The sequence below is a fragment of the Antechinus flavipes genome, chromosome 2 (assembly GCF_016432865.1).
Source record: "Antechinus flavipes isolate AdamAnt ecotype Samford, QLD, Australia chromosome 2, AdamAnt_v2, whole genome shotgun sequence".
Taxonomy (NCBI): domain Eukaryota; kingdom Metazoa; phylum Chordata; class Mammalia; order Dasyuromorphia; family Dasyuridae; genus Antechinus; species Antechinus flavipes.
Window position 1 is genome coordinate 496,676,292 of NC_067399.1, and position 22,161 is coordinate 496,698,452.

General features: G+C 42.7%; 1 protein-coding gene across 1 annotated transcript in view; it reads right to left on the reverse strand.

Annotated features, from left to right (window-relative positions):
* Positions 1 to 2,096: 2,096 nt before the first annotated feature.
* COL27A1 (collagen type XXVII alpha 1 chain) overlaps positions 2,097 to 22,161 on the reverse strand; it is a 243,335-nt gene continuing 223,270 nt past the window's right edge. Inside the window, exons 49-61 of the mRNA XM_051979980.1 lie at positions 20,430 to 20,537; positions 18,847 to 18,900; positions 18,026 to 18,088; positions 16,609 to 16,662; positions 16,369 to 16,404; positions 16,232 to 16,249; positions 15,156 to 15,191; positions 14,839 to 14,865; positions 12,860 to 12,925; positions 8,453 to 8,621; positions 7,346 to 7,455; positions 5,081 to 5,299; positions 2,097 to 4,510 (exon numbers count right to left, since the gene is read on the reverse strand). Coding sequence (XP_051835940.1) covers positions 4,364 to 4,510; positions 5,081 to 5,299; positions 7,346 to 7,455; positions 8,453 to 8,621; positions 12,860 to 12,925; positions 14,839 to 14,865; positions 15,156 to 15,191; positions 16,232 to 16,249; positions 16,369 to 16,404; positions 16,609 to 16,662; positions 18,026 to 18,088; positions 18,847 to 18,900; positions 20,430 to 20,537 — 1,107 coding nt within the window. The 3' untranslated portion in view covers positions 2,097 to 4,363. The remainder of the gene's footprint in view (positions 4,511 to 5,080; positions 5,300 to 7,345; positions 7,456 to 8,452; positions 8,622 to 12,859; positions 12,926 to 14,838; positions 14,866 to 15,155; positions 15,192 to 16,231; positions 16,250 to 16,368; positions 16,405 to 16,608; positions 16,663 to 18,025; positions 18,089 to 18,846; positions 18,901 to 20,429; positions 20,538 to 22,161) is intronic.

Below are 22,161 nucleotides of genomic sequence, written 5' to 3' on the forward strand. Positions count from 1 at the left end.
AGGTCTAAGGATAAATTATAGCTGGAGCCAGAACTGTGATCTAACTCCCCAGGTAGGCTTCTTTCCACTCTAGCTTCAGAAAGATTCTCTCTTTTCTTTGATATCTTTCCATTTCCCAGAATATTTTGTTCCTCCTTCCTCCCTTACCCAGGGGACAGCTCTCTTAACAAGGAATAAAAGAAAGAGAAAAAATCCATCAAAACAAATCAACACATCAATCAGTCCTATAGTAAATGCAGTGTTTTACACTCATACTTCTCTATCTACTCAAAAAATTCTCTTTCCTTGGCAGGAGTCAATGTAGGATGCTTAGGGAAAACTGCCCAAGCCTGTGTAAAAATGTTAGGTGAGTTCAGTTATTTTTCTATCGAGTCTTTGTGACTCTGTGATCCATTTCTTTTTTAGCAAAGATACTGTAGTGGCTCTCCATTTCCATCTTCAGCTCATTTTACAGATGAGGAAACTGAGATCTAAGGGTTAAGGCGTTTGTCCAGGGTCACACACCTATTGAGTATCTGAAGCCAGATTTGAATTCAGGAAGATGAGTGTTTCTGATGTTCCTGATTCCTGATTCCAAAAAATTATGTACTGTCTTTCTAATTCCTGGATCTTCTAATCAAGGTATTTACATCAGCCCCTCAAGTATCTCAAGGTTAGAAACTATTTTTGAAGTTAAACCTAATTATCTCTTACATGTTCCTGTTGATCCATGTAAATTCAATCATAAGGCAAGGCAGGGGAAGCAGCTTGGAGGGCTGAGAACCAGAGCTGAATTTGGAAGCTGACAGATCTTGCAATCTTGGCCTGCCATTAACCATTTGTGTAATTCTGAGCAAACCAGTTATCCTTCTGCCCTGAGCCTTGGCTTTCTCATCTATAAAATGGGACCTATTTCTACCTTGTCATGATCAAATAATACAACTTAAAGCACCACATGCAAGTGTTTTGGGGGAGCGAGCAGGAAGAAGGGAATCCCCACCTACTATTACATTAATGCAGGAAACTCCATGTAAGAAAATTACCTCTTTCATGGCAGTTCAGAAAAAGCAGTTATTATCTTAAGAGTTTCCTGGGGGATTTATGAAGGTAGGTGACTTGTCTAGGGACACACAGCAGACACACATCAGGGGCAGGATGAGGAGCTGGGGCGCCCAGGTTCAAAGCCAGCTTTAGCCAGTATCTTATAACGACTTATCCCCATAATTGTGAATATTCCCAGGGGAATTGAGGCAAGGTGGGTAACAACATACCCAAAGGGACTCTCTGTAAAGTCCCACCTTGTGTCCCTTTGTCTTTAAATATTACTGACTTGATCTCCTTGCTATCCAACAGACTCTCAAGTCTTCTTGAGCACCACAACCTGAAACCATCAATTTTCCTTATAGTCCAACTCAGTCATACATTGCTATTGGAAAAAATAGTTTTGACTATAGAGAACCTTGTCACAAGGTGATATATCTGCTTTTTAGTGTGCTTGTCCCTGCCCCATGAGGGTTGTGGTGGTCAAAGCTCTTACGGACAGATGTTGCAACTTCTCCCTCAGACTGTGCAATGTTTTTGCCTTTCTGGTAATCGTGAGACAGCCTGAGCCGCCTGGAAAGTCCTGGCTTCTTTACTCCCGTGTCCAGAAGTCCCCTCCCCAGCCCATGCTGACTCCACACGCGCCACCCCCTTGGGACTGCTGTTTGTTGGACCCAATCATAAAGCTGCTCTAATGTCCCTCCTACTCCGTATGTGGCTATGACCCTGCAGCAGAAACCATTTCTTGCAGTCCTCTCCAGCCGGACCCGTGCAAAACAAGACTTTTCTTACAATAAGTAAGATCACAATTAGACTAGGTTGGGGTGACTGGAGTTGCTCCTTAACATCTCAGAACTGTGAAAGTAAAATATGTGTGCAAAAGGGTAACAGATCTGTGAGAAGAGAAATGTGCTTTTTCATGTGTGTGCGATTTACCTGCAATAGAACATAAGTCCCTTAGGGACAGGAACATTTTATTTTTGTCTTATTATCCCGTGCCCGGCCCAAGGCCTGGCCCACAGTAAGTGCTTAATATGTGATTGCTAAACAAAAAGAGAGAAAACCCAGATGAAGAAGTAGGTCAATCACAGCCATGCAGTTCCATTGCCTCGGCTTTAAATATTTATTGAAAGTCCTGGAGGGAGAAAACAAAATAGGGTCTTAACACAAAGACATTTAGAAAGAACACAGACTGGAAAAATGGACGAAACCCGGAAGGACAAACAAAAAGACCATGAACAGGACTCGAGGAGGAAATCCAGAGGCTGGGGGGGAGTTAGCCCCTGGTTACTTGGCTACAGTAACTGATGAAATGCACCTGCTTCAGGGAAGTTGTGGCTTGGGGTGGGGGGTGCGGAGAAACGGAGGTGGGAGGGAAGGAGAGAGAGGGCTGGTACGGAGGCAAAGACGAGGAGGGCAAGGGTGGGGAGGGTCAGAAGTAGGGCGGGTGAGGTATTAAAAAAATCATATTTAAACCCCAGAGAGACAATGCCCTCTCCCAAAGAATATACACAAATAAAGACTTTCACATATAATCTTCCCTTTCTACAAAAGAATCCCATATTCAAAATAACCTTGAAACACAAAAATGCCGACCACCCAAGCAGTGAAGCTTTTTCCAATATAGTACAGCTTGGCTTACAATAATAATATTACCCTTATAGAGACTTCCATGGTTACCGTAATTATCCTCTTTTTGTTCATTCCAAATTTACACATAGAGACTATCAACGTAAGATTTCTACAAAACTTAACAATGACAATTAAAAAAAAAAACAACAACACGACAACACAATAAAACACATACAACTCTTGAAAGGACAAGCTCCCCGAGTGATGTTGGACTGCTGGGGTTCGAAAGGGTGCCGAAGGTAGGTGGAGGGAGACACCCTAAGAGTAGTCTGTCAGGCAGATCGCAAAGACCCCGTAAGACTTCAACTCAGTCTCCGAAGCCCAGTCCCTAACCGGCAGGGCTCTGACCAACACACATTCAGTGTCCAGGGATGGAGCTGGACTGAGCAGGCACATCCCAGCCTCCCAAAGGAGAAGACGGGTCCGCTCTTCCCTCCTTTCCAGCCCCTGGTGCTAAACAACTGAGGTCCCTTCCTCAGTCCCTTCCATCCCTGCCACCCTAAGAGGAGAGCGTGTCCCTTTAAAATACTTCCACATACTTAAGTTAAAAAGGTAGATCTCTACTGCTGGTAGGTTTGGAGTTTTTTGTTGTTGCTTTGTTTTTGGGTTGTTAAAAAATTTTTTTTTGGTTTCTTTTCTTTTGAAGGCTAGCTGAAGAAAAAGGGAGAAAAGGCATTCCCCAACTTCTGCTATTTTATTTGGAAGAGAAGCAGATGTGGGAGATTTCCACATTGGATAGTTTCTTCAGCGTCTGCCACCAAAGGAATAGCACCTTCAGAACCTTAAATAGGATGTGTCTTGGTTTGTTTTTTTTAATCACATACAATACAACATGATTTTTGAGCACCAGCGAGTTCACAGTGGGAGGTAGCAAACTTGTTCACCCTGGCCCCTAGGATCTTTCCACTTGATCATTGTAGTGCCTTTCTTTCCTTCCCTACCTTCCCCGCCTTTCCTTTTTGCTCTCATTCTTCTCCCCACTCTCCCTTCCCATTGTGGGACATTAGATGGCTACCCATAGGAAAGGAGCAGTAATTTCCTATTTTCTTTGTTTAAATAAAAATATATATATATATATTTATACTTTTTTTCCTGTTTCATCCATCTTTTCTAATATTGCACATCAAAAGCTTCCTGGCAGGGAGTGAAGGGAAAGATTTACCCAACCCCAACCCTTCTCAAAAGCTACTGGAGAGTCTGAATTAGTCAGTCCCTCTCTCCCTGCCTGGCAGAGAACTGGGGAGGAAGGGTCGTGGAGACACAGAGACTTGGTAACATAGAAATAGGAGAATGTGGGTTGGGTTATGGCTGCCACCGCTTTGGGATGGTTCTTTGGTTGATGGATGGAGATGGGATGGCTTGGGGTGAATCTCACCCCTTCATGCTCATCCTACTGGCTAGGGCTGACCCCAGGACAGCCTATCCCAGGGCTGTCCCTTCCCCTGATGCCCCACACATGCCTCCACCCTGCAGGTGACAAGCATGGCCCATCCTAGGGTCCATGGGCCTTCCCCGGGTGGGGGGAGTGTGTGTCAGTGGGTACTCGGCCCACTTTGGAGATGGAGAGGGTGTGGGTACGGCCTCCTCTCCCTTCTCCTGGCCCAGCTGCCTCTGCAGAAGAGGGATGGACACTCCCTCCTCCATGTTCATCTTCCCATGTCCTGGATCCACAGAGGCCTGAAGGGACATGGAGCAGCATGGAGGTCCTGGTTCAGAGGAAGCATGCAGGTCCAACTTCCAGGCGGTATTGCCTCCCAGGGGTGGCTGGAGGGAGGTTGTAGACACTGACGATGGGCAGCTGGTGAGGGTCTTGGGTCCGGAAAGTGAACAGGGTCTGGTGCCAGCGGCCATCCTGAACCTGCGGAGAGGGAAGAAAAGGGCTAACCAGGGCTCAAATAATGAACAGCTGGTAGTGGGATTTCAAGGAGGAGAATAAGCTAGGCTCCTTCCCAAACTTCTCAGGAGAGGTCTGGAGGGAAGCAAGAATTCTAGGGAATAAGCAGAGGTCCAGAAGAGAGAAATGCACACTCCTTCAGTCCGTTTCACAAATAGTTATCAAGAACCCACTGGATTCACAATAACTTCCACCAGCCCAACCCTCCCCTAAGGAGGGATATTCCAATAGGGAATAAAATGAACAAATCCCATACTTTCTCACTCTCTCCTGAAAAGACTATGTACAAGGCTCCTGGGCAGCCAGGTGGCTCAGGGGATAGGATACCAGGTCTGGGATCAGAAGGTTCATCTTCCTGAGTTCTAATCTGGCTCAGATACTTCCTGGCTGTGTTATCCCAAACAAGTCACTTCTCTCTGTTTGCCTCAGTAGCTGAAATAGCAAACTACTCCAATGTCTTTGCCAAGAAAACTCCAAATAGGGTCACAAAGAGTTGGACACGGCTGAAAATGGCTGATCATCAATATTCCTTACCTTGCAATCATCTGAGGACACCTCTGGCTCAAACTGGCCCCCTGCTTCAAAGATCTGCCCGTTCCAGGCTCGGAAGCGCACGGCTTGTTTGGGGGACACCTTGCCTGTCCCCTCCTGCCATACAGACATGTTGAGGCAGTGGATAGTGATGTGCTGGATCACCTCCGAGCTCAGCAGGTGAAGAAAATTCATCTGGACCCGGCCAATGGCAAAGTCCACCTGGAAGTGCCCGAGAGTAATGAGCTCCGTGTGTGAAAGGGGCCCAACTTCTCATTCATTTCACTTTCTGATAAGCTCCCCCTTCTTATATAAACTCATTGATGACCCTGGACAAACCGCTGAACCTCTCAATATTTCTTCACCTATAAAATAAACCTCCTCTTCACTCCCTCCATCTGTTGCTCCCCAAGGCACCTCACAATAACCTGATCTCTGTAGTGGGCCCCACTGATAGCCCATTTATAAAATGGATCCCTTTTTTCATGCACCCATCCAAAAAGGATTTATGCCATTCCCCAAGTCCCTGCCAAGGACTGAGCCACATAACTTGTCTGCCTGCCCTTCCTACTCCTAAAAAATCAAGGCTTCTATGAAAAATTCTATGACCTCCCACCTAAAACTGCATGTACCACCTGATATACCAAGAGTGCTGTGGGGGCTGGGAGCATCACAGGAGGTACTCAGGATAGCCTGACCCAGAAATCCGTATCCCCACCATGCTTCTGGACCAACGAAGGGTAAGGGGAAACACCCAATGGCTTCCAAGATCCGGTGAGTGCACATCACAATGGGAGAACAGGGAGGCAGTTGGCAGCAAATCAGAAGGGAATGATGAATTGAAGTGAATTACTCTCCCCATTCATCCTCTCACCTCAGGGGCAACTTTAATAATAATAATAATTATTATTGTTAATATTAGTAGTAGTAGTATGGCTAGCAATTATACAGCGCTTTGAACTTGCAAAGGTTATTACATATGTTTTCTCCTTTGATCTTCACAACAACACTATGAGGTAGGTGCTATACTTATTTCCATTTTAAAGATGAGGAAACTAAGGTTGAAAGAGGTAAGTGATGTCCAAGATAATGACACAGCTAGTAAGTTTTTGTGGCAGTATTCAAATTTGGCTCTTCCTGAATCCAAGTTGAATATTTTATCTGTATTACTATCTAGCAGCCTTCAATAGTAGTGAAGGATTGCAAGTCCTGGATGAGTAGAAGTGAGGCTGTAAGGACAGTTCCTTTTTTGGGGAGGGGGATCCTCAGAGGTGGAGCTTATACTTTTTTTAAATGGGCCATTAGCAGGGGCCTTTACTAGAGTGGGGAGCCGTGGTTACTATAGGTTTCCAGGGGAGGAGAAGACAGGGCAGTGGAGAAGGTTCAAAGGCCAGAGCTAGACTGACTCTTAATTTTAGGAGTCAATGAGGAAAAATCCAGTTTCCTATGCCTGACTGACCCTCTGTGGCCTGTCCAGGAGACCATGGTTCCTGGGTAATTATGGTGACTGAGGCTCATCACCTTTCAGGGCTAGTGAATCCAGTCGCTACCTTCTTTCTCTGAGACAGCTTGAGTTGTATCGAAGGACTATACCAAAGCTTAGTAATCCTGATAAGTTCCTGAGAAAAATCAGTTTCTCCAATTTCTAACATCTTTTTGCAGGAAGCCTACAAAATTTGAGAGTTACAGATCTTCCTGAAAGACCTAATCTGAGGGACAAAGAGCACAATTGATTTGTTGTAGCCTTTCAGGTTCAATGAATGGGAACTGTCCCTCAGGAATTTTCTCCTTCTGTTAACAGGTAAAAGGTGTGCCCTTTGTTATGGGAAGAAGAGAGGAAGAAGCCAAAAGGGTAAATGATTTACCCAATTTATGATAGCAAGTTACTAATAGGGCCAAGGCTAGAATGAGGGATTCTCATAATCATGGTAGGGTGAACAGTACACTGGCTAAGGAATGAATTTAAATCCCAAATCTGCAGCTTATGACCTCTGTGATTCTAAGCAAATTACTTTATCTCTCCTGACTCAGTTTCCTTCTATAAAATGAGAAGCTTAGACAAGACACCCAATATAGTTTCTTCCAGTTCTAAAATCGATGGTCCTGTGATTCCTGACTTCCAGGTTTGTAGAAGGTCAAGCTGACTCACTATGGTCCAGAAGCATGGTGAAGGAAGCCCATTCTGGTGGGGATAGGTTTTCAGGGCTAGGTTTTCTGGGCTAGGCTATTTTGAGAAGAAAAGGACCATCACATCCACTCTCTTCATACCTTTGAAGCAGTGATGGGCCTGAGACATGTCTGTCCACCTTTAGTAAAATTGCAGGTGACTTCGATGGTGTCTGAAGCACAGCCAAGATTTGGGTCAATCCAATATGTACCTATGGGATACAATGGCATCAAGGGTAATAGTAGGAAAGGGTAAGATAATCAGAGGGGACTTTGGGAGCTAAATGTCCTCCTTTCTTTATTCAAAAGAAGGAAAGCTCCCAAGATTGGTGCTGCTGGTACATGAGAATAGGAGAGTGTCTTGAGTGTCTGGCTTAGGTCAAAGAAGGGGGTCGGCTACTGCCAGAGGCATGAGGCTATAATTTTGTTTCTTCTATAGGCTCAGCCTCTGCAAATGACAAAAATAGATCTTAGGCAGAGAACAACTCCGATCTCCCAGGAGCCAGATGAAGGCAGGATAGTTTGTTGGGTGATATCAAAGCATGGGTTTCCATTGATCCTTGGGGATCCTTGATCCAAGCGTAGAGTAAAAGGTCAGAATGGAATAAACTCAAGGGAGTCACTGGTACCTCTGAACGCCAATGGTCAGGGGTATAGGGGAAGAAAAAAGAAGGGAAAAAATAAAAAAGAGAAGAAACAAAAAGTAGGAAGAAAAGCAAGAGGAGAGGGAATGAGGGAAGGGCAGAAGTGAGAGGAATAGAGGAAGGCAGCCAAAGGGAAGAGGAAGGCAAGGGCTGGGGAGGCAATTAAAGAAGGAGAAGAAAAGGGGAGAAAAGGATGAAGAGGAGAAATAAGGGAGAAAAGCAGAGACAGAAGAAGGAAAAGGAGACACAGGGGGAGGAAGGAAGAGACAGAAAGACCGAGAGAGAAAGAGAGACAAAGACATAGAGAGAGAGAGAGAGAGAGAGAGAGAGAGAGAGAGAGAGAGAGAGACAGAGACAGACACACACACAGAGAAAAAGAGAGAGACAGAGAGAGAGAGAAAGGAAGAAGGAGGAGGAGAACAGGGCAAGATGTTCACCAAGTGGTCCTCTTCTTGCCAAGTCTCAAGTTTATGGGGTAGTCTCCCTCCTGATCTCGCTGGCTGCAGGGAAGGTGCTAGGGAAGAGAACAAAAGCTGCAAGTTGTACATAGGCCCCTACCCCTTACCATCGGCCATCTTCTGCTCACAGTTCATGAGGTCCCGACAGATACGGGCTGGGGTCTCCTTGGTTCCTAGAGGCTTCTTGATGCTCTGGATGAGGCTGCTGAGGTAGTGTAAGGTCTTAAAGATCTCCCCACCCTGATCCAACACTAGGAGGTCTGAATGAGAGTAGCCCTATAGGGAAGGAAGCAAGAAAAGGATGACAGAGCCTCAGAAGCACAGTTTTAAAAATATTGAAGTGTGCGTGGCAGCTTGGCAATACATTTGCAACCCAGAGTCTTAAAGAACAGAGATTAGGGGATTTGCTCCTTGGCACACAAACTCCATTTCAGAGGGAGGACTCCTGATTCCAAGATTATTGTTCTATTCACTATGTTGTGCCAGCTTTGAGAATTAAACAGTACCAATAACAAAAAAAATTTTTTTTATATGGACTTCCTCCCCAAGATCTCAGATCAGGCCAGCGTGCTTCTACCTGAATCCCTCAGCAATGAGGAAGTCCATGTTTCCAGAGGCAATTCATTCCACTGCTGGACAGTCTGAATGGTTAGGGAATTCTTTATCTTGAGCTAAAATCTTTCTCTCTGTAGCTTCCAATTATTTGCCCATTGTTACTAGCTCTGTCTTTCGGGGCTAAGCATAACACTTCCACTGGCCAGTCCTTTCAATATTTGAAGGCAGAAATTATATTCTACTTAAAGTCTTCTCTCCTTTGGTTTAAACATTTCCCAGTTTATTCTAATGACCTTTCTATGTCACAGGGGCCAGTGCCCTTCCTATTTTGGTTCTCTTGGAAGCACCACAGCTCATCAAAATCCCTAAGACGTGATGCCCCAAACTCCACAAAGTCCTGGGGCAATGATAAAAATGAGGGGATGTCAATAAATGACAGGAAGGAAAACTTATTTTGTTTTTATTTTCTCCACCAAAGAAAATGATCTTTGTATCATCAGAATGCATCAGAAAGAATGAGTTTGGTCAATACCAAGCTGAAACCCAAGTGAAGACATGTTGAGAGAGCTTCCCCTCTTCCCTTGAGGAGTTCACATCACCAGGCCCAGATTAATTACATCCCAAGACACTGAAAGAATTGGGAAATGTGATTATTGAGCTGTTGTTCATGATCTTTGAAAAAATCTGTAGAAGAGAAGGTACTTTATAGAGCTAGACAAAATAATAACAAAATTCATTTGGAGGAACAAAAGGTCTAGAAACTCAAGGGAAATAATGGAAGAAAGTAATGAAGAAGGAATAACAGTATCAGACCTCAACTTATCCTATAAAGTCATAATCATCAAAAGTATTTGGTCCTGATTAAAAAAAAATACAAAAGCAGCTCAGTAGCACAGACTAGAAAGGAAGAATCAGAAACTACTGAACTCAATAACCCTATGTTCAATAAACCTAAGAGTGTAAATTACTTAGTGAAGATCTATTTGACAAGAACTGCTTGGAAAACTGGAAAGTAGAAATTGGGTTTCATCCAGTGTCTTACATCATATACCACAATAAACTCAAAATAGATACATGACCTGAATATTAAAGGTCATGGCATAAAAAATAATATTAGCAGAGACTAAGACTGGATATGGCTAGGAGGAGAGTTCTTCATCAAACAAGGGACAGAGGCAATCACAAAAGAAAAAAAAATCAATAGTTTTGATTGTATGAAATGGAAAAGTTTTTGCATGAACTAAATCAATGCAGCTAGGATGAGAAAGATAGCTGTCAATTTGGAAAACAAATCTTTCTATTTAGTATTTCTGGCAAGGCTCTGATAACCAAGATAGATTAGGGATTAACACATATAAGTCAGACCAAAAGCCATTTCTCAATAGCAAATTATCAAAAGATATGAACAATGACATTGGCAAACTTGCTCTGCCCAGGCCATGGACCCTTAGGAGCTGACTAAACTATGTGACATGAATGATTTAAAGTATAGGTGTTGCATTTAGTCATGGAGACCTGGAAGGAGGACAGGCTAAATTCATCAAAGCCTGCTTTTTAATGAGGCTGTGAGGTAGTGTATCAGATAAAGTCCTAGAGTCAGGAAAATCTGAATTCAAATCTGGCCTCAGACACTTACTAGCTGTGTGACCCTGGCAAGTTTGCCTTAGCTTCCCCATCTGTAAATGGGGATAATAATAGTCTTTATCTCCCAATTTGGTTGTGAGAATCAAATGACATGATAACAGTGCTTAATGTGGTGTCTGGCCCATGGTAGATGTGACATACATATTAGCTATTGTTATTATTAGTATCCCAAACAGTTGGAGCAGTTTTAAGACTTAGCTGCTAAAGACTTTGGAGACAGCCTTTTATAAACCAGTATTTTAGAGGAGATAAAGCTATTCATATGATATAGACTTATTATGAAGACAAATTTTGAAAATTTAAGGACTTTGACCAATATTCAAAATGATCGATGATGACCTCCTGACAGAGGCAATGTATTCAACATGCAGAAGGATTCACATTCTTTGGACATGGTCAATATAGAAGTTTATTTTGCTTGACTGCACATTTGTGACAAAGATTTTGTTCTTTCACTAGGGATAGGAGAAAAGTTGTAGAAGAGAAAAATGCTAACCTCATGGCTATGTTCCTAGGGTTACTTTACACTGGTAGTTCAAAGTAATACTATAGAATACATTTGGATTTTAGCAAAATATGTGATGGGGTCTCTTTTGATGTCCTTGTAGATAAAGTGGAACTATATGTGTTAAATGATAGTACATTTAAGAAGATTTGGAACTAACTGAATGACAAGATTCAAAGAATTAGTGGATTGATGTTGATTTGGAAGGATATCTCTAGTGGAGTGCCCCAGGGGTCTACCTTTGATAATAGACTGTTTAATATTTTTATCAACGACTTGGATTAAAGCATAAATAGAATCCTTATCAAATTTCACAATGTCTTAAAACTGAAAGGAATAGCTAATATTTTGGCTGATAGATTTAACATCCCTCAAAATCTCAACAGGGTTGAATTGTTTGCTATAATAATAGGAAATTTAATGAGTAAAATGAGTTAAAAAATAAAATAAATTGCACAAGTACAGAATTAGAGAATTATGGTGAGACACTGGTTCACTTGAAAAAGATCTGGGGGTTTCAGTGGATTACAAGCACCATATGACTCAACAGTGACAAATATGTCAAAATACCTTAATGGACTTAACTCCTTAATATGAATGCTTCCTCAATAATACAGATCATATTCTATCTGCTGTGTTCTCCTTGTTCTTGCTCTCCCAGAAATTATCCAAAGCACGAGAGACCTTCCTTATTCTTGGCCAGTAAACATTCCAATTATCCAGAGCATCACTCGGCTCTTCTGTTCTCCCTTGTTATTACCAAGGGAGCTGTCCTGCCTCCTTTTCTGCTGTGACATTTCTTAGACAGGATGCTCTTGTCCTTTCCTCACACATAAATTATGAACAAGCAATTATGTGGCCACCACTTGCAGTCATCATTCTACCCACAAACTCGGATGCTCCATGACATATAAACAGTGATACACGAAGCTACCACAGTCATGGCCACGATGATAGAACTGATGTCCAGCATGAGGAGAGTGATCATGTTCTTCCGTGGTTAATCCACATCTGTAGCACAAGGTGTGATTCTGGGAGCCACATTGTAAGAGTCACATTGACAAACTGGAGATTATTCAGAGGATGGTGAGAAGGCTAGAGTTTGTACCAGAAATGGATCAGTTGAGAGAAGTGGGGATGTCCAGCTGGGAGAAGAGATAATATAAGGGATACCTGAGAGCTTTCTTCAACCTGCCGAAAGGAGGTTTGTAGCAGAAGGCCCCAGAAAACGGAACTAGAAGGAATGGCTAGGAATTACAGAAAGGCAGATTTCAGCTCCTTGTAAGGGAAAACTTCCTGTAGGTCTTCAAGCAGAGGCTGAACATCTCTTTATCAGAAATATTGCAAGGAATTCCTAGTCAGTTTTGGGGTGGATGAGATGAGGTGGAGCAGGCAGCTAAATGGCAGATCCTGGAGTCAGGAAGAATCATCTTGCTGAGTTTAAATCTGAAGTCGGACACCTACTAGCTGTATCTCTGGGCAAGTCTCAGTGTCCTCATCTATAGAATGACTGGAAAAAGAAATGGCAAACCATTCCAGTGTCTTTGCCAAGAAAACCCCAAATGGGGTCACAAAGAGTCGGGCTAAAAATGATTGAACAACATTGCCCCACATTCTCTCCCTCTTTAGCATGTTCGCCACAACCTATGGAGGGAAGCCAGGATTATTTCTCCTGGAGAAGGCATGGCAAAAGGATCATAAATCAGAGGGGTCTGAGAACTCCAGAAAGCCCAGGGATTTTGGAATCCATTTATGGAAAACAGGCAGCCACAGGAGGCTGTGCACCCAGCAGGACTTATGTCAATCCTACCTCTGTCCTAAGTGCACTGTTGGAGTTCATCCACGTCTGAAAAGCTGCTCCGAGGTCATCTTGCTGCTGTGAAAGAGTGAGAGATGCATTCAGTTCCCAAGCTCATCTGTGTCTAGAGGCTGGAAGAGTCCCAGCCCAGCTTCCCTTGCCATTTCTCTTTTTCTTAATCATACAACATGAGGATGAAGGTCCCTAACCTCAAATCTCTCCTTCTAAGTTGGCGCTTATGACATTTTTGGTCTCTGGGAAATGCTTTTAGCTCATGAGTTTGGCTAAATGTTCAGAATGGTGGGGCAAAGGAGTCCTTGGTGAATTCTAAAAGAGCTTTTTTCCCTTGGGATCAAGAGAAGTTGATAACTGGAGTAAATAAAAGTATTTAAGGCACTTTGAGAACTTTAAAGAATTTTATGTGATTTGTGAGAATTAAATCTGAGTTATTATTATTATTATTGTAAAATTCTCATCATTTTATTCACTACAGACCAGAAAGAAACAGTTCTGGGACAAGTTACTACTCTATTATTATGTCTTTATATTTAATGTTCTGTGGGCTATCACACAAGTGGATAAACTGACTGCTTTCTATAATAATAATCATAAATGTCCTCACTGAAATAATAACCATAGTGACATTTAGCTAGTGTTTTGAGGCTTGCAAAGTACTTTATATATGTCATATTGACCCTTTTAACAATTCTAACATTTTATAGTAGAAGAAATTGAGGTAGACTGAAGCCAAATAACTTGTTCAAGGTCACAGAGTTAGCTAATAAGTCTCTGAGGCTGGATTTGAATTCAGTCTCCCTAAATGTGAGTGCAGTACTTGAACCTACTGTGGAATAAAAGTATTAGGACATAAACTTATCTTCAAAAGGCTCACTGAAAGCATCTTTTAAATAAATTCAGTGGTGATGACAGAGTTCATAAGGACTCCATCCCATTACTACGTGATTTTGATTTTTTTGTTAACTGTTATCTCCTTATTCTCACCTTTTTCAAAAGCATTCAGAGAAAAGCTGTTTGAGATATCATCAATCTTCTTACTATTATTGTTTCACTAGCTAGGTAATATAGTAGATGAGAATTTTGAGCTTAGAATCAGGAAGACAAGTTCAAATCCAGCTTCAGATGCTTACTAGCTGTATGACCCTGGAAGAATCACTGACCTAATATCTCTCTCGGTTTCTCCAACTGTAAAATGGCAATAATAAAAACACAGTGTGATTGTGAGAATCAATTAAGGTAAATGTTTATAAAGTACTTCAATAGCATTGTGCTTGGCACATATTGTTTATGTTTATTCCCTTTCTCTCCTTTGTTCAGAGATTCCTGTGGTTGCTGTGATACTATTCTCAAGTGTTTAAAATAGCACACCCTTGACTGGTGATAATATTGACCATTTCACTTCATAAAGCATGTTAAAGCTTTCAAAGCACTTTACCTACATTATATCATTTGACCATCACAACTCCTCTCCACTATAGGTATTATCATCCTCACTTTACAAAGGAAGAAACTGAGATTTGGGAGAGGTGATATTCAAACCAAGGTCATAACGAGTGCAGTCTCTTTCCACAATGCCATTAGAGTGTAAGTGTAGGGAGGGTAAGTAGGGATACTTTGACTGAAAACAGAGAAAGGTGTTCTCAGGGATGGTGGGTCAGGAGTCATCCTCAGCCAATCTGTGGGAGCCTTTCAGTTCATTTTGTGAGGCTCCCCAGTTTCTTAACAAGGGCTTTAATTCTAAGGCTAATGGGATCACAGGGTTGGAGCCACAAGGGACCTCACAGGTATCTATATCCATTTTACAGATGTATAAACCAAAGCCAGGATTGGGGAGTTATCTTGTCCAAGAGTCACTTAGAAGGCAAATAGCAGAACTGGGAATTGACCTGAGGTCTTCTGACCCTAAATTCAGTAGTCTTTCCACTATGCCAAATTCTCTCCAAGTAATATTAGAAAAAAAATTCTCAACTTACAAATGAGATGGGGATCCCAGGAGGGCCCTGAAAAAGAAAGAAAATGGGATGTTAACCATGATTTCCTGTGTTTAATCCATACTGGTTTCCCCTTTCTATAGTGGGAAGGCGGGTAGAAACAGGGAGCCTAAAGAGTAACCAGAAGGACTTGTGTGGATGTAATGATGAGGAAGGATAGGAGGAAGATGAGTTTAATTGGACTTAAGGAAAGCCCCTATTTTTTCCTGGATCTTATCCCAGGACAAGAGACTCATAGCTGTCCTGCTATTCTCATCTTTCCCACTTCAGGGTCCGCTGAGAAGTGCTGGTGTACCTACCGGTGGGCCAGGACGTCCTCGGGGGCCAGGAGGACCCTAGAGAGAGGATAACATGGGTCAACCATCTTTGTCATCAACAACAAAGCTTTGGTTCCTCCTAACCCTCTCCCCCATTTGTCCACTGCCCCCTCTGTGGGAAGACAGAAGAGCAGAGTGGAAGGCCAAGAGCTTCCTGCACCCCGGTCTAATCCTGGGAGAGGATGGAATTCAGACAGAAGTAGATTGATAGAATATATTAGGACAGAGTTCTAAGATCCTGTATGTGAGCATGTCTATTGCTGGCCAGCCGGGTCCTGCTATCTCTGGTCTAACCTGATGTGGGGACAGAGTTCTGACTAAGATCCTGTATGTGAGCTTGTCTATTGCAGGCCAGCAGGGTCCTGGGCTATCTCTGGTCTAACCTGATGTGGGGACAGAGTTCTGACTAAGATCCTGTATGTGAGCCTGTCTATTGTGGGCCAGCAGGGCCCTGGGCTATCTCTGGTCTAACCTGGTGTGGGGACAGAGTTCTGACTAAGATCCTGTATGTGAGCCTGTCTATTGCGGGCCAGCAGGGTCCTGGGCTATCTCTGGTCTAACCTGGCATAGGGACAGAGTTCTGACTAAGATCCTGTATGTGAGCCTGTCTATTGTGGGCCAGCAGGGTCCTGGGCTATCTCTGGTCTAACCTGGCATAGGGACAGAGTTCTGACTAAGATCCTGTATGTGAGCTTGTCTATTGCAGGCCAGCCGGGTCCTGGGCTATCTCTGGTCTAGCCTGGTGTGGGGACAGAGTTCTGACTAAGGTATTTGTGGTGGAGTAGGTGGGAAGGGTTTCTCTAAGGCATCCTGCTCTGAGCTTTCCCTGTCTGATTAATCCTCTGGGGACAAGGTTGGATTTGGAGCTGTCCAAAGGGTACAGGCTATGGGAATGTGATAGACAAGGATGGCAGGATGCCTTTAACAGCACATTCCACTATCCTTAACACACCTCCTGTCCATCCCCGTGTCCTCATTCCTCAGGTCCTCATTACACACCATCAAGCGTCTCCTCCTCCCCTTCCCATTCCCTCCCCTACCCCTCACTCCCCACTCACCCTTGGGCCTTGCAATCCCTGAAAAGAAACAAAACAGAAAGAGTTGGTTAAGGGAGCAGAACTCAGGCACCCAAGCTGTTCCTCGATTTTCAGACCCTAGCGACTTTCCCCCACCAGCTCTTCCCCAGGCCACTTACCAAATCTCCTCGGCTTCCTTTGTTCCCTTTTGGACCCTGCAGACAGACCACACAGCAAGGTTGGGGCCTGGAAGTTTTAGTGCTTTTGGGCCTAACTGTGATGCCTTGTTTCACACAGGGGGGAAGCAGAGGCTTAAGGAGGGAGGGATTCACACTGATCGCAAAGAAGGTCTGAGACCCATCAGGCCCACCTCCCCTCCCTGTGCCCTGATGGTCTGACCCCTGGATTCTTTAACATACCGGAATTCCAGACGGTCCTAGGATCCCCAAGGGGCCAATGACACCTTCTTTTCCCTGGAGGTGGAAAAAAGATAGAACTGTGGAATCAAGGATTCTGGCCTATGTTTCTGTTGCCTATTTGGGAAGAAGTGGAGGTAGAAGAAGATGAGGATAGATGGAGAGTGGGAGGGAGAGGGAGATGGGAGCACAAGGAGTGGTCCGTGAGTGAACATAAATGATGATAATAAAAGTAATTCATGTTTCTAGCACACTACAAGTATTGTCTTCACAATCCTATGAAGTCAGCATTACAAATATGATTCTAGATATTTTATAGCTGAATATTCATAGAGGCTAACTTGTCTAAGGTCATAAGTAGTTGGTAGCAGGATTAAAATTTGAACCATGGGTATGCTGGAATTAGCTTCTATCAGTCTGAGAGATATCAAATGTTAAATTTTCAATGTGAGCATTTATACCTTAGAATTTGGCAAATGCAATAAAATCACAGATTGATTTATTGATTGATTGACTGATCTATCGACTCATCTATTTTTATTTCTAGACTTAAGAAAGGCATGGAGAAAATGTTAATAATGCAGATTAAGCTTGCATATTTTTCTTTTTTCCCTAGAGAGTTGGCTGTAAACATTTACCAACATACCCAGAATTGAACCCATGTATCCTGACTTTAAAGACCAGTGTCTTTCCCTCTATATCAAAGATGAATCCCAGGCATGGGGAAACAGAAGGAAATAAAGTCAGAAACAAGCATTTATTTATAAATGATGAAGGGCATCTTGAGGATAGAGTAGTAAGCAGTACTCAGAAAATTTGGATTTTGTCCTCTTAGAAGTTACATGTTTTATTTATACTTTACAAATAAAACACAAAACAAGACTGGAGCTTGTATATAATGAAGAGCTAAATTTAATGGGAAAATTGTAGAATCTAAAGAAAAGTGGGGCCCTTGGTGGGCTAAGGCCCTCAGAGAAGGTTTTAGGGGAATTATAAGTAGAGCAGACTTCAGTGCTACAGTGGGAGATCAAGGAAAGGCAGGGCCTCGGTGGGAAAAGCTTCATAAAGGCTGGGACTTAAGCTAGCTTATGAAGAATGACGTTAGTATAGGGGGAGAGGAGAAAGGAAGGTCATTTTATATGGAGTGAAAGACCTTGCGTCAAAACACTGGGTCAGAAAGGAAGATAAAGGGGAAGAAGAATGTACGGGAGGGAACGAGGAGGAAATAGACCATGGTGGCAAACAACTATCAGGAACAATTGCCATCACACTGTGTCCGGTCATTAGTGAGAAATAAGGTTGGCAGGTTTCAGATGATGGCTCAAGGGCAGAGGAGGCCCAGAGGCTAACAGCAGTGTTGGGCTGCCTGGTGGGCCCTCTTGAGGCAAGGGAGGAAAGATTCCTTAGAGGAGAAACTTACCATTAAACCTGGTGGTCCCCGGGGCCCCTGGATTCCTTTAAAACCAATATCTCCTGGAGGGCCCTGCAGGGAACAAAATGCAAAAACATTTGATCTCTATGGGATGGGGACAATTACCCAATTTTGAATATGGAAGAGTGAGGGAGCACACAGGATTTATTCAGACAGCCAGTTTAATTTGAATAAACTCTTCCTCTCTCTGTAGTCAGCAGTTGGAAGAGGTAGAGGGGCTGTTCTAGAAATGATAATAATGACAATAATAATCATTGCTAATATTTATATAAGATTTACAAAGATGATATGTATCTGTCTGTCCATCCATCCATCCATCCAACACAGACTCATTTGATGTTCACAATTATCCTGTGAGATGACTGGTATTATCTTTACACGAAGAAGCCTGAGGCTCTGAGAGGTTAAGAGCTTTGTACAGGCCTTAAAGCCTGTAAGTGCCTAAGGTGCAATTCATATCCAGTCTTTTTCCTCTCTATCTGCTCTACTCCACTGGGCTACAGGGTTCCATAGGTAGCAGGGAATGACCTCTCTCCCCACCTCAGCTGCACTCTTGAGATTTCCCAAGGACACAGGGAGTAGATCAGGAGTAGAGATCCAGCATCACAGAACAGGCCTATGAACTCACAGAACCTAAAAACTGAAGGAGACCTTGGGGAGAATTTAGACCAGAGATTCTTAACCTTGTTTTTAAAATATTTTGATAAATGTATTTCAGTATAATTGGTTTCCTCTATAATCTTATGTACTATTATTTTATGCAATTAAGGGTCTCAACAGATTGCCAAAAGGCCTGCAAAGTATCATACCTTGGGTCCAAAGAGGCCAGCAATCCCAGGAAAGCCCATTTCTCCAAAGTCACCCTGCCAAGAAAGAAAGCGACATTAAAAAAACAACAAAAACCAACCACCACAAACCAAAGTCATTAACACACACACACTCTTCCTCTCCTTCCCTCCCTCTGGCTCTGTCTCTCTTTCTCCATTCCTCCCATCCCCTTTCTCTTTCTCTTATTGAGAGAGAGAGCGAGAGCGAGAGACAGACAGACAGACAAACAGACATAGAGTGTGAGCATGGGAGCAGTGCCCTGGTCCTAGAGTCACTTGGAGTCATAAACTTTAAAAGCAATGATGTCACAAATTAACTGCAATTAACCCTTAATTACTAGATATTTTCCCATTTCCCCAGCTGGATAAACTGAGGCAGCAATGAGCAGAGCCAAGAGACTAGCCTATGCCAGACCCATGAAAAGGACTCAGGAGCTCCTGGCCTCTCACCAGACCACTGGCCCTCTTTCTTGGATGACAGCCTCCTCACTTTCCATAGTTTGTGGTCCGCCTTCGAGGCGGGGAAAGAGGAAGGTTGTCAATGATCCCCAGCCCAGTAAGATCTTTCCATAGCCTCCAGAACCACTTGCCAGCAGCCACAAACTGGGACTTGGAGGCTTGCCCCTCTTCCTAGAAGAATGCCTTGGCGGTTCCAAATAGCAGATATCAGGGACTCTCTGATCAGCATGTTATTACCAAAGTCAGATTAATAAGTATATTTCTAGCATGAAACATAGGCGTCAGTGATCCAGAGAGAGAAATCACAAGATATGAAGTAGGGATAAGACATAGCGGTTCTTCTCTTCATTAGCTAATATATACGATGCAGGGGGTCTCAAGCAGCTGGACTTAAGCAACCTGGTTGACTCAATCCCATGTCTGCTTTTGCCATACTATCAAGTGCCCTCTTTTTTTTTTTTTTTTCTTTTTTGCTAAGGCAATTGGGGTTAAGTGACTTGTCCAGAGTCACACAGCTAGGAAGTGTGAAGTGTCTGAGAGGATTTGAACTCAGGTCCTCCTGACTTCAGGGCTGGTGCTCTATCCACTGTGCCATCCAGCTGCCCCAAGTTTCCTCTTTCTTAAATATCAATATAGCACTTTATATATTATATATATATATTTTTTTTCAGGCCCTTTAAAATCCTCTCAAATTGCTCGTCTGATCCTGACAGTAAAGTAAAGATGTAAAGTTGAGCAGATATCATTATATCCCTTTTATAGTCGGGAAGACTAAGGGCCAGAATGATGAAGTGGCTGCCCAAGTCACAAGCTGGCATGTGGCAGAGCTGGGATTAGAATTCAGGTCTCCCAGCTCCTGATCTAGCGATTTTCCTCCCATGCTACAAATAGCAGTTTATAAAATCCTGACTCTTGTTCTTTATTTCTCTCCCTAACCCTTGCTACTTTCCCATCAAGACAGGGCAGGACACCTTCCCCAAAGCAATCTTGATTAACTGGGTTAGACTGACTTCCCAAGCCCCAGCTCTGCACTCTCCCTTGGGGTAAGGAGTAAGGGGAAGGGGGACTTACAGTAAATTAGTGGGAGTCATTCCATAGTCACTCACCGGCTGGCCTTTGGATCCTGGTTCCCCTTGGCTCCCAGGAAGCCCTGTTCCTCCCTCTGTGCCTCGCTTGCCAGTAGGGCCCACTTGTCCAGGCAACCCATTTTCACCCTTAAAGAAACACATATATGTTAAAAGACATCCTTGTACAGGGAACTATAGATAGACCAAGGGTCCAAATATCTTCTCATCCTGAACAATGAACACTTTCTGGTAGACTTTGCCACCGAAAGTGACCTTACCCAGAGGGACAGGTTATTAGTAACATCAGGTCCATGGGACAGATCAAAAGATCACAGGATTTTTAAAAAATGGTATTTTATTTTTTTCTAATTACATTTAAAGACAAATTTTAACATTCCTTTTCTAAAATAAGATTTCTGAGTTGCAAAAAATTTTCCTTTCCTCCTTCCCCTCCATCTTCCCTAAGACAGTAAGAAATTTAATATAGGTTATATATGTGCAATCATGTAAAACATATTTCTCTATTAGGCAAGATCACAGAATTTAAAATGGGAGATTTTTAGAACACAGAATGTAAGAACAGAAAGAAACCTTAGAAACTAGAAGGAAAGAGCTAGATATAGCTATATAGCTATATCTACAGGATAAAGTCAAAATACCCCTGCCTGCACTTATGGTCTTCCACAGTCCAGCTCTAATCTGCATCTCTAGCCATGTCTCCTAGCATTCACTTGTAGAGGCTATGACTCCAATAAGATTTAATGTTAATTAAATAAGATTTAATGTTAATGTTTTCCCCTGTTTCCTATTCATCCATCTCTCCAATCTTCTTGTATATTTTTATTCCCTCTATCTTGGCTCATGCCATCTCCTGACTGGCAATATTTGATCGATCTTTCTTTTTTTCTACTTATCCAAATCTTTCCTACTCTCCAAGTTCCAGCTCAAGTCCCACTGCTTCTGACCAGCCCAGCCCACAGTACTCTTCTCTGTTCTCTAGGTTTTATTTATTTATTTATTTATTTATTTCAGCCACACATCTGAAGCCTGGTGTAGACAATGTCTTTGATTATTTTATTGTTATTTGTATTTTTGTATAAGTTCTGTCTTCCAAATTGAACATTAATTCCTGAAGGGCAGAGAAAGTGTCTTCATATGGCCCTTTCATACCCAGGACTGCAAAACACAGGATGGGGACTCAATAAATGCTATTTTTTAATTTTTCGTGGGAGGCAGTGTGATGTGGCAGAAAGAATGCTGGAGCAGATTTAAGACATTCAAGTTCTGATTCTGTTTTAAGGTAGGTGACCTCAGTTTTCACCTCTATAAAAAAAGGTAGAAGGATGGGAAAGTAGATTTGAAAATATAGTAATTATCAAAACTATAGGGGACTAGATTTTTTTATAGGGGACTAGATTTTTTTAAAATCTGAAAAAGAGATCAGTGAAGTAGAAGTGAAAATTCAGAATAAGAACTACACATAGATTATGAATGTAATGGAATATTATTGTTCTCTTAGAAATGATTAGCAGGCTGATTTCAGAAAAGCCTGGAAAGACTTACATGAATTGATGCTGAGTAAAATGAGCAGAGCTAAGAGAAGAACATTATACATAGTAACAAGATTATGCAATGATCAACTGTGATGGACTTTACTTTTTTCAGCAATGTGGTGATGCAAGGCAGTTCCAATAGACTTGGGATAGAAAGTGCCATCCATATCCAGAAAGAGAACTATAGAGACTGTGGATCAAAATGCAGCATTTTCAGC